General features: G+C 51.5%; 1 protein-coding gene across 4 annotated transcripts in view; it reads left to right on the plus strand.

Moving 5' to 3' along the window:
• Window positions 1-19432, plus strand: part of LOC119946575 (dual specificity testis-specific protein kinase 1-like) — a 45856-nt gene that overhangs the window by 7310 nt on the left and 19114 nt on the right. For all 4 annotated transcript variants that reach the window (XM_038767974.1, XM_038767971.1, XM_038767973.1 and 1 more), the window contains exon 2: window positions 12992-13244. In XM_038767974.1, coding sequence (XP_038623902.1) covers window positions 13059-13244 — 186 coding nt within the window. In that variant the 5' untranslated portion in view covers window positions 12992-13058. The remainder of the gene's footprint in view (window positions 1-12991; window positions 13245-19432) is intronic.

The following is a 19432-nucleotide window of genomic DNA, read 5'->3' on the forward strand; positions in this document are numbered from 1 at the left end:
CGGGTTAGACAGAAGATAATCAGATTGGACACAGTCCCTGTCCCAGGTGGGGCTCACGGTCTTCGTCCCCGTTTTACAGGCGAGGTCACCGAGGCCCAGAGAAGTGAAGTGACTCGCCCAAGGTCATGCAGCAGACACGTAGCGGAGCCAGGATTAGAACCCAGGCCCTTCTCACTCCCAGGCCTGGGCTCGTACTCTGTGCCACACACTGAGATAAGCCCTGGGATAGATAGACCGATGCCTGCTGACTTGTTTTGATGTCTGTCCCCCCCCTTTCTAGACTGTGAGCTCGTTGTGGGTGGGGATTGTCTCTATTTATTGCCGAATTGTACTTTCCAAGCGCTCAGTCCAGTGCTCTGCACACAGTAAGCGCTCAATAAATACGATTGAATGAATGAATGAATGCACTATCCTCTCAGACACGGGCCCTGTCCCATTTGGGGTTGCCAGTCTGTTGGGAAGGGAGGGCAGGTGTGGAATCCCTACTTAACGGAGGAGGAAACTGAGGCCCAGAGTCACCTAGTGACTTGCCCAAGGTCTCTCAGCAGGTAAATGACCAAACCCCAGTCTCCCGACTCCTAGTCCAGTGGCTTCTAGAAGCCACTACCGAGCCCGCTGTTGGGCAGGGACCGTCTCTATATGTTGCCAACTTGTGCTTCTCAAGCGCTTAGTCCAGTGCTCTGCACACAGTAAGCGCTCAATAAATACGATTGAATGAATAAATGAATGAAAAGTCCAAGCTAGCTCTTCTCTTCCCCACTCCAATCCCCCTGGGCCCTGACGACTGGGACATTTTGACCCCAAGAGGCAACAGGACAGAAGAGGTGATATTGTGAGTAGCATCCTCTGCCCGGACTTTGGCCGATGCAGTTGGTCCAGCGCTTAGAACAGTGCTTGGCACGTAGTAAGCGCTTAACAAATACCATCCTTATTATTAGCGCTATGACTTTGGCAGGCATCGAACTGCCCAGGGCCACTGTTTCCGCTTCTCCGCACCCCGGAGTTAGATGCCCTGCCGTGGCCCGAGCTTTTGTGGAGAAACATCATCATCATCATCAATCGTGTTTATTGAGCACTTACTGTGTGCAGAACACTGGACTAAGCGCTTGGGAAGTACAAGTTGGCAACATATAGAGACAGTCCCTATCCAACAGCGGGCTCACAGTCTAAAAGAAACATCGGCTTTCAAGTCTCCTTTGTCGGCCGCCGCAGCCCCCCACCCCAGAGATCCATCAATCGGTGGTATTTATTGAGCACTGGACTAAATGTTTGGGAGAGGACGGTATGGCAGAGGTGGTAGACGCCTTCCCCTGCCCACAACGAGCTCACGGTCTAGAGGGCGAGACAGACATTCATAGAAATAAATAAATTACGGATATGGACTTAAGGGCCGGGGGATGAGAGATAATAATAATAATAATAATAATAATAATAATAATAATAATAATGATAATAATAGTAATAATGGCATTTGTTAAGCGCTTACTATGTGTAAAGCACTGTTCTAAGCACTGGGGAGGATACAAGGTGATCAGGTTTTTTCCACTTGGGACTCACAGTCTTCATCCCCGTTTTCCAGAGGAGGGAACTGAGGCCCAGAGAAGTGAAGTGACTTGCCCAAAGTCACACAGCTGACCAGTGGCGGAGCCAGGATTTGAACCCACGACCTCTGCCTCCCAAGCCCGGGCTCTTTCCAGTGAGTCACGCTGCTTCTCTATGAGAGGAGATCCTGGGACTTCCCTCAGAGAAGCAGAGGAATTACCTCTTTGGGGTGCCAGATTTGTGTGTGTGTGTGGTATTGTCTCTATCTGGGCCCAACTGTACTTTCCCAGCGCTTAGTACAGTGCTCTGCACACAGTAAGCGCTCAATAAATACGATTGAATGATTTAAGTGGTTATTATATGTCAGGCATCGTACTAAGCCCTAGGGTAGAGACGAGTTAATCAGGTTGGACGCAGTCCCTGTCCCACCCTGGGCTCACAGCCTTCCATCCCCATTTTCCAGATAAAGGAACCGAGGCCCAGAGAAGTGAAGCGACTTGCCCAAGGCCACACAGCGGCCGAGTGGCGGAACTGGGATTCGAACCCAGGTCCTCCTGACTCCCAGGCCCGGCCTCTATCCGCTAGGCCGTGCTGCTTCTCCGACGTGCGGAGGAGGCATTGTAACACCGCTTGTCTGCTGCGGGACCTTGGGCGAGTCACTTCACTTCTCTGGGCCTCAGTTGCCTCATCAGGAAAATGGGGGTGAAGACTGTGAGCCCCACGTGGGACAGGGGCTGTGTCCAATCGGATTGCCTCGTATCTACTCCGGCGCTTTAGAGCAGTGTTGGCACATAGTAAGCGCTCAACAAGTACCTTAAGAATTATTAGACTGTGAATTTTTAGACTGTGAGCTCACTGTTGGGTAGGGACTGTCTCTATATGTTGCCAATTTGTACTTCCCAAGCGCTTAGTACAGTGCTCTGCACATAGCGCTCAGTAAATACGATTGATTGATTAAGAATTATTATACATATACATATGTATAATATAATACATATACATATAATGCATAATATACATATAATATGTAATATACATATAATAATATATATATTATCACAACTCTGTGGTAGGGGGGTAGGGGAACTCTCATCCTCCCTCCTCCTGCGTCTCCAACAAGACCGCAGGGCTTCCAGAGAGAGGTGTTCCCAAGGTGGGAAGTACGGTAAGGAACGTTCCCAAGGTGGGAAGTACGGTAAGGAACGTTCTCAAGGTGGGAAGTACGGTAAGGAACCCCTCTGGCCGCCGCAGAGGGGCCCATCGCAAAAATGGGGGGCTCCCGGGACCTCACCAAGATGGCGCCCACCTAGACCTCACCAAGATGGTGCCCGCCCTCCCCTCCTCATTCATTCATTCATTCATTCAGTCGTATTTATTGAGCGCTTACTGTGTGCAGAGCACTGGACTAAGCGCTTGGGAAGTCCAAGTTGCACCCACCTCCAAGATGGTGGGCGCACGGCTCCTCACAGAGACGGCGTGGAAGTCAGGATCTCGGGTCTTGGGCGGTCATGGGCACCACGGAGAGACTAAAGAAACGCCAAAGGACCGATTTCTTGCCCTCGCCTCTGAAACGGGCCGCCATCCCACCCCTCCCCTGAGGGAAAGTTGGCCTCTGGGCCCAGGCGGCCCCGGCGATCGTTGGTTTTGTGGATTTCCCGGGGGGCGTGAGATACAGGCCGCGGCATAGACGGGCCGGCCCTCGCGAGCGTGGGGCGCGTTCAAATCCTGCCCCGTTAGCAGGGCTCTTTGCGGCCGGTCACGCTCCCTGGAGGCCCGCCGGGCCTCCCTTTGACCCGGCTCAATGCTGGACATATCTATTCTATCTATTTTATTTTGTTAGTATGTTTGGTTTTGTTCTCTGTCTCCCCCTTTTAGACTGTGAGCCCACTGTTGGGTAGGGACTGTCTCTAGATGTTGCCAATTTGTACTTCCCAAACGCTTAGTACAGTGCTCTGCACATAGTAAGCACTCAATAAATACGATTGATGATGATGATGATGGACGCCTTCACCTGGGGCAGGAGGCCGGGGTGTGGCCATCAGGTTTCCGTACCGGCCGACCGAGGCCTCTGTGGCCGAAGGAATTCTATTAATTTTATTTTGTTAGTATGTTTGGTTTTGTTCTCTGTCTCCCCCTTTTAGACTGTGAGCCCACTGTTGGGTAGGGACTGTCTCTAGATGTTGCCAATTTGTACTTCCCAAGCGCTTAGTCCAGTGCTCTGCACATAGTAAGCGCTCAATAAATACGATTGATGATGATGATGATGGACGCCTTCACCTGGGGCAGGAGGCCGGGGTGTGGCCATCAGGTTTCCGTACGGGCCGACCGAGGCCTCTGTGGCCGAAGGAATTCTATTTATTTTATTTTGTTAGTATGTTTGGTTTTGTTCTCCGTCTCCCCCTTTTAGACTGTGAGCCCACTGTTGGGTAGGGACTGTCTCTATATGTTGCCAATTGGTGCTTCCCAAGCGCTTAGTCCAGTGCTCTGCACATAGTAAGCGCTCAATAAATACGATTGATCGATTGATTGATTGAGGGGCGGTCGCCACCCGATCCTCTCCATCGCCATGGCCACAGCCAAGCCCGGCCAGACGCCGGGAATGTGCCGTGGGTCGGACTTCTCCCCGCAGGGCAGCCACCCGCCATGTCCTCCCCCCCGACATTCCTCTGTAGAAAACTCCCCCGCCGTCGGCAGTGTGTGGCGTTTTCCAAGTCGCCGGTGCCAGAGCTTCGCCGGAAAGACCAGGCCGGGCTCTTCTGGGGTCCCCTCAGGGGGGCAACTCAGTCTGCGTTGCCCCCTTTCTCTAATCATCATCATTAATCGTATTTATTGAGCGCTTACTGTGTGCAGAGCACTGTACTGAGCGCTCGGGAAGCACAAGTTGGCAACATATAGAGGTGGTCCCTGCCCAACAGTGGGATCACAGTCTAGAAGGGGGCTCACGTCCCCTGGAAAAGATGGGAAGGGACAGGCTCGGCCGACTCCCCCCACCAGGCCGGACGGGCCCACGGGTGGTCTGGGGGCGGCCTATACATCGGCCAACTTGGAAGGATCATTCATTCATTCAGTCATATTTATTGAGCGTTTACTGTGTGTAGAGCACTGTACTAAGCGCGATTCGGCAACGGATTCCCGAGGTCCCGAGCCGCTCTCTGCTCCCGACCACTGCGCGCCCCTTCCCCGCCTCTGCCGGGGGTCGCTCCCTCCGGCTCGCCTCGGTCCGGGGGCCGGGTTCGGCCGGCCCGCGGTGCCGAGTTCGAGACTGGAAGCCAGGTGGCCTCTTCTAGGCCCAAGGGGCCGGGGCTACAGGATGGGCAAGAGTGATAATGACTGCCGCAGTCGGTAAGCTCACTGTGGGCAGGGAAAGCGTCTGTTATATTGTTGTATTGTCAATCGATCAATCAATCAATCGTATTTATTGAGCGCTTACTGTGTGCAGAGCACTGTACTAAGCGCTTGGGAAGTACAAGTCGGCAACACATAGAGACAGTCCTTACCCAACAGTGGGCTCACAGTCTAGAAGGGGGAGACAGAGAACAAAACCAAACGTACTAACAAAATAAAATAAATAGAATAGATATGTACAAGTAAGATAATCGGCGGAGCCGGGATTCGAACCCATGACCTCTGACTCCAAAGCCCGGGCTCTTTTTCACTGAGCCGCGCTGCTTCTCTGTGCAATGGCACAGAGACAGTGAGACAGCTTGTCCTCTCCCAAGCGCTTAGTACAGTGCCCTGCACACGGTAGGTGCCCAATAAATAATAATAATGATATTTGGTAAGCGCTTACTAGGTGTCAAGCACCGTTCTAAGCGCTGGGGTAGAAACAAAGTTGCATAGAGTCCCTGTCCCACGTGGGGCTCACGGTCTCAATCCCCATTTTACAGATGAGGGAACTGAGGCACGGAGAAGTGGAGCGACTCGTCCGAGGTCACAGAGCAGACAAGTGGCAAAGCCGGGATGAAAGCCGAGGTCCTTCTGGTTCCCAGGCCGGGCCTCTATCCACTAGGCCATGCTGTTTCTGGTGATTGATTAAACACTTTCTGGATGCCAAGCACTGTACTAAGCGCCGGGGCATGCAAAGTCAGATCAGACACAGTCCCTGTCCCCTGCGGGTTTCATCGTCTAAGAGAGAAGAGCAGGGATTTCGTCTTTATTTAGTCCCTGTCCCACGTGGGGCTCACGGACTTAATCCCCATTTTACAGATGAGGAAACTGAGGCACGGAGAAGCGAAGGGACTCGTCCAAGGTCACAGAGCAGACAAGCGGCAGAGCCGGGATGAGAACCCAAGTCCTTCGGATTCCCAGGCCCGGGCTCTACCCACTGGGCCATACTGCTTCTACTCTGTGCCTATAGCACTGTTCTAAGCGCTGGGGTGATCGGGTGGGACCAAGGCCCTGGCCCACATGGGGGGGTCTCAGTCTTCATCCCCATTTTACAGCTGAGGTAACTAAGGCACAGAGAAGTTCAGTGACTCGCCCAAGGCCACCCAGCACGCAAGTGGCGGAGCCGGGATTAGAACCCACGTCCTCTGACTGCCAAGCCCGGGCTCTATCCGCTGAGCCACGCTGCTTCTCGACAGAGAAGATAGAAAAAGGAGGGTCCAGTTTAGTCCTCCTGTTGGATCGAGCCCGGGCCTGGGCGTCCAAAGGACCTGGGTTCTAATCCCGGCTCCGCCGCTTGTCTGCCGTGTGACCTTGGGCGAGTCGCTTCGCTTCTCTGGGCCTCAGTTCCCTCATCTGGAAAATGGGGGTGGAGACTGGGAGCCTCACGTGGGACAGGGACTGTGCCCGACCCGATTTGCCTGTGTCCACCCCAGCGCTTAGTATAGCTCCTGGCACATAGTAAGCGCCAACTGTCGGCTGTGTGACTTTGGGCAAGTCACTTCTCCGTGCCTCAGTTACCTCATCTGTAAAATTGGGATTAAAACCGTGAGCCCCCCGTGGGGCAACCCGATCACCTTGTAACCTCCCTGGCGCTTAGAACAGTGCTTTGCACATAGTGAGCGCTTAATAAATGCCATCATTATTATTATTATTATTATCAAGAGCTTCAGAAACGCCGCAGCTGTTACGAAGGAGCTTAAGCGTGGCAAATATTTGGCTACCAACGGGTACTTCTAGACTGTGAGCCCACTGTTGGGTAGGGACCGTCTCTATATGTTGCCAGCTTGTACTTCCCAAGCACTCAGTACAGTGCTCTGCACACAGTAAGCGCTCAATAAATACGAGTGATTGATTGATTACTGTATTGGCCGCCTCAGCAGGTACAGTGGCGGGGACTTTGAAGGTGGTTGGCAACCCGAAGTCAGTCCGGGAGAGACTCCGTTGGATTCTGTCGGGGGGGTCAATCCCAGAGTTGGGAATAAACTACCGCAAAGCCGGGGCTATAAATACGGTCGGGTGCAGCGCTTAGAACAGTGCTTGGCACATAGTAAGCGCTTAACAAATACCAACATTAAAACCCAGAGCTGCCCGCCACCGCTGTAAATCCTCCAGCCAGGTGTCGTCAAGAGGCTAAGCTGGGCGGGTTCAGAGGTCAACGTGGCCAAAGACGGGGAAAAAAAAACACTACCGGTCTCTTTTTTAAAAAAAAATATTGTATGTGTTAAGCGCTTACTATGCTCCAGTCCTAAGCGCTGGAGTGGATGCATGCTAATCGGGTTGGACACAGTCCATGGCGTAGCGGACAGAACGCAGTCCTGGAGGTCAGAAGGGCGTGGGTTCTAATCCCAGCCCCGCCACGTGTCTGCTGGGTGGCCTTGGGCAGGTCGCTTCTCTTCCCTGTGCCTCGGTTACCTCACCTGGAAAATGGGGATGGAGATCATGAGCCCCGGGTGGGACGGGGACTGAGTCCAACCCGATTTGCTGGTATCCACCCCAGCGCTTAATACAGCGCCTGGCACGTGGTAAGCGCTTAAGAGATACCATAATTATTATCGTGATTCCCCTTGGGGCGCACAGTCTTAATCCCCATTTCGCAGATGAGGGCACTGGGGTCCAGAGAAGTGGAGTGACTTGCCCAGGGTCACACAGCAGACAACTGGCGGAGCCGGGATTAGAACCCAGGTCCTTCTGACTTCCAGGGCCGGGCTCTAGCCACAAGGCCACGCTGCTTGTCACGTTACCCCGTCAATCGATCAAATTTATTGAGCACATCATCATCATCATCAATCGTATTTATTGAGCGCTTACTGTGTGCAGAGCACTGTACTGAGCGCTTGGGAAGTACAAGTTGGCAACATATAGAGACAGTCCATACCCAACAGTGGGAGCACATACTGTGTGCAGAGCACTGTACTGAGCCCTGGGAGAGGACAACACAACAACAAACAGACTCATTCCCTGCCCACAGCGAGCTTCTAGACTGTGAGCCCACTGTCGGGTAGGGACCATCTCTTTATGTTGCCAACGTGTACTTCCCAAGCGCTTAGTACAGTGCTCTGCCCACAGTAAGCGCTCAATAAATACGATTGAATGAATGAATGAATGAAAGGATGGTCTTTGGCAAGCGCTCGCTCTCTGCCGAGCACTGTTCCAAGTATGGGGTTAGATAGAAGGTCATCCCCATCGCGCTCTTCATCCCCATTTTACGGCCAATGTAACTGCGGCCTGGAGAATAATAATAACAATGATGGCATTTATTAAGTGCTTACTATGTGCAAGCACTGGGGACTAAGCGCTTAGAATAGTGCCTAAAAGCGTTCTAAGCGCTTTTAGACTGTGAGCCCACTGTTGGGTAGGGACTGTCTCTATATGTTGTCAACTTGTACTTCCCAAGAGCTTAGTACAGTGCTCTGCACACAGTAAGCGCTCAATAAATACGATTGATGATGATGATGATGACGGGGAGGTTCCAAGGTGACCAGGTGGTCCCACGGGTGGCTCACAGTCTTCATCCCCATGTTACAGATGAGGGAACTGAGGCCCAGAGAAGCGAAGTGACTTGCCCAAAGTCACGCGGCTGACAATTGGCGGAGCCGGGATTTGAACCCGTGACTGCTGACTCCAAAGCCCGAGCTCTTTCCACTGAGCCACTCTGCTTCTAATAATAATAATAATAATAATTATGGCATTTATTAAGCGCTTACTATGTGCAAAGCACTGTTCTAAGCGCTGGGGAGGATACAAGGTGATCAGGTTGTCCCACGGGGGGCTCACAGTCTTCATCCCCATTTTACAGATGAGGGAACTGAGGCCCAGAGAAGCGAAGTGACTTGCCCAAAGTCACGCAGCTGACAATTGGCGGAGCCAGGATTTGAACCCGTGACCGCTGACTCCAAAGCCCGGGCTCTTTCCATTGAGCCACGCTGCTTCTCCAAGTGAAGCGACTCGCCCGAGGTCGCGCTGCGGGAAAGCAGCCGAGCGGGATTAGAACCCAGGTCCTTCTGACCTGGCTTTCTTCGCTACCCCACGCTGCTTCTCTAAAGTCCAAGGGTGCCCCTCTACTGGGAAACCCCGGGAGATCCTTGAGGACAGGGACCTCGTCATCATCATCATCATCATCAATCGCATTTATTGAGCGCTTACTGTGTGCAGAGCACTGTACTAAGCGCTTGGGAAGTCCAAGTTGGCAACATATAGAGACAGTCCCTACCCAACAGTGGGCTCACAGTCTAAAAGGGGGAGACAGAGTCTCTCGACTCTACTGTATTGTCCTCTCCCAAGCGCTTAGTACAGTGCCCCGCACTCCGTAAACTCCTCGAGGGCCGGGATTACGTCCGCCAACTCTTCGTTGGTTCGTTCAGTCGGATTGATTGAGCGCTTACTGTGTGAGGAGCACTGTACTAAGCGCTCGGGAAGTACAGTTCGGCCACCGATGGAGACATTCCCTACCCGACAATGGGCTCAAAATGCGTCCCGGCCCGTGGGTCGCCTTCAGACCAGGGACAAGCAACTACAGTGGGAGAGTTTGGAGGGGAGGCGGGGGGGGAATGGAATGGATGTTCCGGGAATCCGGGCCGGAGGGAACAAAGGGGATGATTGAACCGGAGGCTGGATGGGGTGGCAGTGGTGCGTGGGAATGGCGGCACGGCGGGGAGGATCTGAAACCAGCCGAGATTCCCAACTCCCTCCTTCCTTAATAATGACGGTGTTTGTTAAGCGCTTACTACATGTCCAGCACTGTTCTAAGTGCCGAACAATGCTCCCTTCTCTCCCTCCTTCCCTCGGGAGCTATGTGGGACTGCCTGACGTACTTATTTATTATCAATGACTTATTTATTCACATAAATGTCTGTCTCCCCACTCTAGACTGTTGCGAGGCGGGCACCATTTGTGAAAGCCGTGTGGGCGATGGCGGCAGAAAGGGAGGCGGCTTAAATCTTGACGATAATCATAATAATAACAGTAATGATTGTGGTATCTAAGTGTTTATTATGTGGCAGGCACTGTGCTAAGCACTGGGGTGGATACAAGCCAATCAGGTCACTGTTGGGTAGGACGGAGAACAAATATCGACGACTCATTTTACAGATGAGGGCACTGAGGCCCAGAGAAGTGGAGTGACTTGTCCAAGGTCACACAGCAAGCAAGCGGCGGAGCCGGGATTAGAACCCAAGTCCTCCGGCTCCCGGGCCCGGGCTCTTTCCACTAGGCCAGGCTGCTTGCCGAGAGAACAAAACCAGTGGAGAGAATGCCTTGTTTCCTGACCACCAGAGACTCGAGGGATTTAATCATTAAACTAATCTTGATGTTTGAGCCACACATTCATTCATTCATTCAATCGTATTTATTGAGCGCTTACTGTGTGCAGAGCACTGAACTAAGCGCTTGGGAAGTACAAGGTGGCAACATATACAGTCCCTACCCAACAGCAGGCTCACAGTCTAGAAGGGGGAGACAGACAACAAAGCTCAACATATTAACAAAATAAAATAAATCGAATAAATATGTACAAATAAACTAGAGTAATAAATACGTACAAACATATATACAGGTGCTGTGGGGAGGGGAAGGAGGAAAGCTGGGAGGGATGGAGAGGGGGACGAGGGGGAGAGGAAAGGGGGGCTCAGTCTTGGAAGGCCTCCTGGAGGAGGTGAGCTCTCGGTAGGGCTTTGAAGGGAGAAAGAGAGCTAGCTTGGCGGATGTGCGGAGGAGGGCATTCCAGGCCGGGGGAGGACGTGGGCAGGGGGTAGATGGCGGGACAGGCGAGAACGATTATTAAAATTATTATGTTAATAATCAGAACAATATTCCAGAAATCCTTCTAGAAACTGGGCCCCACAGCCCTCTTGGCTACGGTCCCGTCTCCCTCCTCCCACTCCCGGGCAAACTCCTTTAACGGCTTATTTACACCTCTCCTCCAACTCCCTTCTTGACCCGATATGAAAAGCTTCCTCTCCTTTCTTCATCCCGATAACACTCTCCCCAAAGTCACCGGGGACTGCCTTCTTGCCAAATTCAATGACCTCTACTCCATCCTAATCCTCGACCTCTAGGCTGGCTTTTTTTTTTTCCATGGTGTCTTTCAAGCGCTTACTATGTGCCGGGCATCGTACTAAACGCTGGGGGAGATCCCTATCCCACATGGGGCCCACGAGCTCTCCGGGAGAACAGGTATCGAATCCCCCTCCGCCCCGTCTCGCAAGCCCGTCATCTTGGCGTTATCCTCGATTCGTTTCTCTCTTTCTACCCACGTGTGTAATTCAATTAATTCATCAGTCACGGTTCTACCTTCACGACATCGGGAAAAATCCACCCTTTCCTCTATATCCGCGCTGCCATTACACCGGTCCAAGCCCCCATCCTAGCCCATCTGGACAATCGCATCGGTCTCCTCGCAGACCTCCCGGCCTCCTGTCTCTTCCCATTCCTGTCCATACTTCACTCGGCTGCCCGGATCATTTTCCTACAATTTTCCAGTTCTGGTCCATGTTTCCCCACTCCTCAAGAACCTCCATCAGACAGAGACTCCTTACCGTCAACTTTAAAGCACTCAAATCACCTCGCCCCCTCCTCTCCTGCATTGCCGATATCCTACTATCACCCAGCCCGCACGCTTCACTCCTCCGATAATAATAATAATAATAATAGCAATGGCGTTTAAGTGCTTACTATCAATCAATCATATTTATTGAGCGCTTACTGTGTGCGGAGCACTGGACTAAGTGCTTGGAAAGTCCAAGTTGGCAACATATAGAGACGGTCCCTACCCAACAGTGGGCTCACGGTCTAGAAGGGGGAGACAGAGAACAAAACCAAACATATTAACAAAATAAAATAGGTAGAATAAATATGTACAAGTAAAATAAATAGAGTAATAAATACGTGCAAATAAGCACTGTTCTAAGCGCTGGGGTAGATACGAGGTGATCAGGCTGTCCCACGTGGGACTCACAGTCTTCATCCCCATTTTACAGATGAGGCAACTGAGGCCCAGAGAAGTCAAGTGACCAACTTACTCACTGTACCTCAATAACAATAATAATAATAATGGCATTTATTAAGCGCTTACTACGTTTTCTAAGCACTGGGGGAGATACAAGGTGATCAGCTTGTCCCACGGGGGTCATCCCACCCTCAGCCCCCCAAAACCTCCCAAGATCAGCGTGGCCTAGTGAATACAGCCCGGGTTTGGGAGTTGGAAGGATCTGAGTTCTAATCCCAGCTCCGCCACTTGTCTGCTGTGTGACCTTGGGCAGGTCTATTCTCTTCTCTGTGCCTCAGTTCCCTCTTCTGCAAAATGGGGTTTGATGGTGAGCCCCATCTGGGTCCTACTTAATTAGCTTGTATCGAATTCTCTGTGGTCAGGGACTGTGTCTGTTTATTGTTGTATTGTCCTCTCCCGAGCGCTTAGTTCAGTGCTTTGCACCCAGTAGGCGCTCAGTAAACACAATTGAATGTGATTGAATGGTGGCACAGAATAAGCGCTTAGCAAATACCACTGGAAAAAAAATGTCCACATTCATCGTTTATTCATTTATCATCATCAATCGTATTTATTGAGCGCTTGCTCTGTGCAGAGCACTGTACTAAGCGCTTCATTTATATTAATGTCTGTCTCCCCTGCTAGGCTGTAAGGGCCTAATTAGGCAGGGAACACAGCTAACCGAGTCTCCCACGCGCTTAGCACACAGTACTCTGCGCATAGTAAGGTCACTGTGGACGGGGAATGTGTCTCGCCTAAGCGTTTAGTACAGTGCTTTAATAATAATAACGATGACATTTGTTAAGTGCTTACTATGTGCCAGGCACTGTACTAAGCACTGGGGTGGATACAAGATGATCAGGTTGGACACAGTCAATGTCCCACGGGGGGCTCTCAGTCTTTATCCCCATTTTACGGAGGAGGGAACTGAGGTCCAGAGAAGTGAAGTGCCTTGCCCAAGGTCACACAGCAGACGAGCGGTAGAGTGGGGACATGGTAAGCGCTCAATAAATACGATCGAATGAACGGTAAACTCTCAATCAGCGCCATCGACGATGACGACGAATCCCCGTTTTACAGATGAGGAGACGGAGGCCCAGAGGAGAGAAGCGACGGGCCGGGATTCGAACGCGGGTCCCAGGGCAGGATGTGTGAGACAGACCTGCTCCCCGCGGAGCGGCCCGGCCCGGCTCGGCCCTCGGACGAGTCCTCGGACACGTGCCTCCAGCCGGACCGCTGGCACAGGCTCCGCGCCACCGTCCGCAAGCTGGAATTTTGGGAGAGCTTCGAGGCCGAGCTCATCGGCCGCGGCTTCTTCTCCGAGGTGTACAAGGTACGGGGGGATTGGGGGGCATCAATCAATCAATCAATCGTATTTATTGAGCGCTTCCTGTGTGCAGAGCACTGTACTGAGCGCTTGGGAAGTACAAGTCGGCAACACATAAGCTCCCAACCATCTCCTCATTTCCCTCCTACCTTAAGCTCGTTGTAGGTAAGGAACGAGCCAGTGTATTATTCTGCTGGACTCGCCCCAACGCTTGGCACACGGTAAGCGCTCGATAGAGACGATTGAACGAATGAACGGAAGCAGCGTGGCTCAGTGGAAAGAGCCCGGGCTTTGGAGTCCGAGGTCCTGGGTTCAAATCCCGGCTCCGCCGATTGTCAGCTGGGTGACTTTGGGCGAGTCACTTCACTTCTCTGGGCCTCAGTCACCTCATTTGGAAAATGGGGATGAAGACTGTGAGTCCCAAGCGGGACAACCTGATCACCGTGTATCCTCCCCAGCGCTTAGTACAGGGCTTTGCACATAGTAAGCGCTTAACAAATGCCATTATTATTAGAGAAGCAGCGTGGCTCAGAGAAGCAGCGTGGCTCAGTGGAAAGAGCCCGGGATTTGGAGTCAGAGGTCAAGGGTTCGAATCCTGGCTCCGCCACATGTCTGCTGTGTGACCTTGGGCAAGTCACTTAACTTCTCTGAGCTTCAGGTCCCTCATCTGTAAAATGGGAATGAAGACTGTGAGCCCCACGTGGGACAACTTGATCACCCTGTATCCTCCCCAGCGCTTAGAACAGTGCTCTGCACATAGTAAGTGCTTAACAAATACTATTATTATTATTATTATTATTATTATCATTATTATTATTATTATCTGGCCCACATCCCACCTCTGGCCTGGAATTCCCTCCCTCCTCCAATCCCACACGCAATTCCTCTCCCCTCCCTTCAAAGCCTTATCGAAGGCCCATCTCCTCCAGGAGGCCTTCCTACACTAAAGCCCCCTTTTCCTTCCTTCATTCATTGTCATATTTATTGAACGCTTACTGTGTGCAGAGCACTGTACTAAGTGCTTGGAAAGTACAATTCAGCCACAAAGAGAGACGACCCCTGCCCACAGCGGGCTTCCAGTCTGTGCTTTATTATAGAGCCTTGCCTGCTTGCTAGACTAAAAACTCATAATAATAATAATGGTATTTGTTAGGCACTCAGTGGTTAGGATCGTGTCTAATGATGGCATTTATTAAGTGCTTACTATGTGCAAAGCACTGTTCTAAGCGTGTCTGCCAACTCTATTGGACTCTCCCAAATGCTTAGTAGAGTTAATGCTTATTTAGACTGTGAGCCCACTGTTGGGTAGGGACTGTCTCTATGTGTTGCCAATTTGTACTTCCCAAGCGCTTAGTACAGTGCTCTGCACATAGTAAGCGCTCAATAAATACGATTGATTGATTGATTGATTGATTATTTATTAATAAATAAATGAATAAATAATACTCCCAAGCACACAGTAGACTGTAAGCTCCTCGATGGCAAGGATCATGGCTGCCAACTCTATTGGCAGTGTGGCTTCCCCGCCTTCTTAGAGAAGCAGCGTGGCTCAGTGGAAAGAGCCCGGGCTTTGGAGTCGGAGGTCATGGGTTCAAATCCCGGCTCCGCCACTTGTCAGCCGGGTGACTTTGGGCGAGTCACTTCACTTCTCTGGGCCTCAGTGACCTCATCTGGAAAATGGGGATTAAAACTGTGAGCCCCCCATGGGACAACCTGATCACCTTGTATCCCCCCAGGGCTTAGAAAAGTGCTTTGCACATAGTAAGCGCTTAATAAATGCCATCATTATTGGACTCTCCCAGGTGCTTAGCACAGTGCTCTGCACACAGGAGGCGCTCAATAAATACCACTGTTTGATTGGCCTTTCTGTCTTTGACTCCCTCCCGCTCATGCCGTTCCTTGACCTAGAAACCTGTCCCTTCTCCAGATTCACCAGATCCCAGCCCTCCCCGCTTTCAGCGCTTCCCCCAGGAGCCCCTCCGTGATTAATTCCCCAAACTCCACGGCGCGTCAGCCTAATAGCCATTCCGGACACTGATGTATTTATACGTGACTCGGCATTTATGTGTAGCTATCTATTCGGTTGCGTGTTTAATTATTTAATCCGATATCCCATCCCGGTACTCTCTTTCCATTCCCTATCTGATCGTCATTCGTCCTAATTGTACGTATTTTTACGCGTCCCCCCAAGCCGAGAGATCGTTAGCCCTTCTGGGAAGGAAATGTGAGGTTTGGGTCTGTGGTAATTTTCCAAGATGTGCTCAGTAATGATAATAATATTTGTTAAGTGCTTACTCTGTGCCAAGCGCTGTTCTAAGCACTGGGGGGGATACAAGGTGATGAGGTTGGCCCACGTGGGGCTCACAGTCTTCGTCCCCAGTTGACAGATGAGGTCACTGAGGCCCAGACAAGCCAAGTGACTTGCCCAAAGTCACACAGCTGACCGGTGGCGGGGTCGGGATTAGAACCCAGTACCTCTGACTCCCAAGCCCGGGCTCTTTCCACTGAGCCACGCTGCTTCTCAGCGTGTGTGTGTGTGGGTGTTGACAGTATTTTCCTTCTCTGAAGCTCCCGTGATCAGATTTCTCTCCAGTTTACCCAAGTTCATTCATTCATCCATTCAGTCAGCCAATCAAAATTTACTGAGCACTTACTGAGCGCAGAGCACTGTACTAAGCGCGTAGAAAAGTAGAATACAATACATTCCCTGCCCACAAGGAGCCTAGAGGCGGCGAAGACGGACATGAGTAGAAATAAATAAATGACAAATAAAAAAAGAAGCAGCGTGGCTCAGTGGAAAGAGCCCGGGCTTTGGAGTCCGAGGTCGTGGGTTCAAATCCCAGCTCCGCCACTTGTCAGCTGGGTGACTTTGGGCAAGTCACTTCACTTCTCTGGGCCTCAGTTCCCTCATCTGTAAAATGGGGATTAAGACTGTGAGCCCCCCGTGGGACCACCTGATCACCTTGTAACCTCCCCAGCGCTTAGAACAGTGCTTTGCACATAGTAAGCGCTTAATAAATGCCATTATTATTATTATAAGTGCTTACCAGGTGCCAGGCACTGTACTAAGTGCCAAGGTAGAGACCAGATCACTAGGACCCACATGGGACTCCCAGTCCCAAGGAGGAGGGAGACCAGGTATTGCCTCCCCATTTTGCAGGTGAGGGAACTGAGGCCCAGACAAGAGAAGTCACTTCTCTGACCCTCAGTTGTCTCATCTGTAAAATGGGGAGGAAGACCGGAGGCCCCGTGGGAGGCAGGGACTGGGTCCAACTTGATGAGCTTGTATTTACCCCAGCACCTAGTTCAATGACTGGCACATATATGTTTGTTCATATTTATTACTCTATTTATTTTACTTGTGCATACCTATTCTATTTATTTTATTTTGCTAATATGTCTTGTTTTGTTCTCTGCCTCCGCCCTTCTAGACTGTGAGCCCACTGTTGGGTAGGGACCGTCTCTATGTGTTGCCAACTTGTACTTCCCAAGCGCTTAGTACAGTGCTCTGCACACAGTAAGCGCTCAATAAATACGATTGATTGATTGATTGATAAGTGGTGTGGGGCGGGGAAGGGGGAAGAGCAAAGGGAGCAAGTCGGCCGACGCAGAAGGGAGTGGGAGATGAGGAAAGCCGGAGATTAGTCTGGGAAGGCTTCTTGGAAGAGATGGGCCAGCGCTGGTCAGCCCTGCAGAAGACCCCAGCTGGCCCCCCGAGACCCTCTCCCAGCCCCCAGGATTTGAGACCCTCATTCATTCAGTCGTATTTATTGAGCGCTTACTGTGTGCAGAGCACTGTACTAAGCGCTTGGGAAGTACAAGTCAACAACAGAGACGGTCCCTACCCGACAACGGGCTCACGGTCTAGAAGGGGGAGACAGACAAAACAAAACAGGTGGACGGGTGTCAAGTCGTCAGAACAAATGGAATTAAAGCTAGATGCACATCATTAACAAAATAAATAGAGTAGTAAATATGGACAAGTAAAATAAATCGAGTAATAAATCTGTACAGACATAATAATAATAATGATGGCATTTATTAAGCGCTTACTATGTGCAAAGCACTGTTCTAAGCGCTGGGAGGATACACGGTGATGAGGTTGTCCCACGTGGGGCTCACAGTCTTCATCCCCATTTTACAGATGAGGGAACTGAGGCCCAGAGAAGTGAAGTGACTTGCCCAAAGTCACACAGCTGACGAGTGGTGGAGCCGGGATTTGAACCCGTGACCTCTGACTCCAAAGCCCGGGCTCTTTCCCACCGAGCCACGCTGCTTCTCTAACATAGTTTCCTCTGACATCGTTTTCAGCCAGCAGGCTCTGCGACCGCAGCCTGGCCTAGTGGATAGAGCCCGGGCCTGGGAGCCGGGTTCTAATCCACTTGTCGGCTGGGTGACCTTGGGCAGGTCATTTCACTTCTGTGGGCTTCGGTAAAAGGGGGGCTATAAGACTGTGAGCCTCATGTGGGACAGGGGTGGCTGAGAGCGCTAACTTTGAGGGCTCAGACCGACGCCCTCCCCTCAATCAATCAATCGTATTTATTGAGCGCTTACTGTGGGCAGAGCACTGTACTAAGCGCTTGGGAAGTACAAGTTGGCAACATCTAGAGACGGTCCCTACCCAACGGTGGGCTCCCAGCCGAAGCGGTGGGGGCTGAGTGTGCTGTTGTCAGCGTGCACCCCCACAGTCACCCCCTCTCGCTCCTTTCCCGGCAACCTTTGCTTTCTCCCATCCGCCCACGCCCACCCACACCAGATGCCAGCTGCTCTCACTCTGCCCCTCGCCCGCAGCCCCGTCTCCATGGTAACCGCCGCTGCTCGTGTCCCCCACCACGGTGGTGTCGGGGGGAGTCCCAGAAAACCTGGGCTCTGAGCTGGAAAAGAGATGGAGCGTGGATAGAGAAGCAGCCTGGCTCATCATCATCATCAATCGTATTTATTGAGCGCTTACTATGTGCAGAGCACTCTACGAAGCACTTGGGAAGTACAAATTGGCAACATATAGAGACAGTCCCTACCCAACAGTGAGCTCACAGTCTAAAAGGAGTCCCAGGTTGTGGGTTCCAATCCCGGCTCCGCCAACTGGCAGCTGTGTGACTTTGGACGAGTCATCATCATCATCAATCGTATTTATTGAGCACTTCCTATGTGCAGAGCACTGTACTAAGCGCTTGGGAAGTACAAATTGGCAATTGAGGCCCGGAGTCACTTCTCCGGGCCTCAGTTCCCTCATCTGTAAAACGGGGGTTAAGACTGGGAGCCTCCCGTGGGACCACCTGATCGCCTTGTAACCTCCCCAGCGCTCTGAACGGTGCTTTGCACATAGTAAGAGAAGCAGCGTGGCTCAGTGGAAAGAGCCCGGGCTTTGGAGTCAGAGGTCATGGGTTCGAGTCCCGGCTCCACCAGTTGTCAGCTGGGTGACTCTGGGCAAGTCACTTCACTTCTCTGGGCCTCAGTTACCTCATCTGGAAAATGGGGATGAAGACTGGGAGCCCCACGTGGGACAACCTGATCACCTTGTAACCTCCCCAGCGCTTAGAACAGTGCTTTGCACATAGTAAATGCTTAATAAATGCCATTATTATTATAAGCGCTTAGTACAGTGCTCTGCACACAGTAAGCGCTCAATAAATACGATTGATGATAAATGCCGTTATTATTATTATTATGGAGGTGGGGAAGCCAGCCCCCGCCTGGATGTTTGGCTGGGAATTGGGAATGGTGAGAGGGGAGAGGGATCCTCCTCCAGCCTGGGACCACCCGGATCTCTGCTTCGGCTGCCCCCGGCTGGGTTGGGACTAGGGGGGTCCTCAGTGACCCCCTATCCTGACCCCTCTCCTGGCCAGAGAAGGGAAGGTGGCTCTGGAAACCGCATTACCTCGAAATGATCCCCGCGCTTGGCGTCTTTCCTTGGCTTCCACAGCTTGACAAATACCATTTTAATAACAATATTAATAAAAATAAAAATAGTAGTAATAGTGCTTGGTAAGCGCTTACTCTAATTCCAGCTTGTCTGCTGTATGACCTTGGGCAAGTCATGCCACATCTCTGGGCCTCGGTTCCCTCATCCGTAAAATGGAGATTAAGACTGTAAGCCCCACGTGGGACGACCCGATTACCTCGTATCTACCCCAGCGCTTAGAACAGTGCTCGGCACGTAATACTACTAATAATGGTGGTATTTGTTAAGCACT

This window comes from Tachyglossus aculeatus, chromosome 27 (genome assembly GCF_015852505.1).
Source record: "Tachyglossus aculeatus isolate mTacAcu1 chromosome 27, mTacAcu1.pri, whole genome shotgun sequence".
NCBI classification, from domain to species: Eukaryota; Metazoa; Chordata; class Mammalia; order Monotremata; family Tachyglossidae; genus Tachyglossus; species Tachyglossus aculeatus.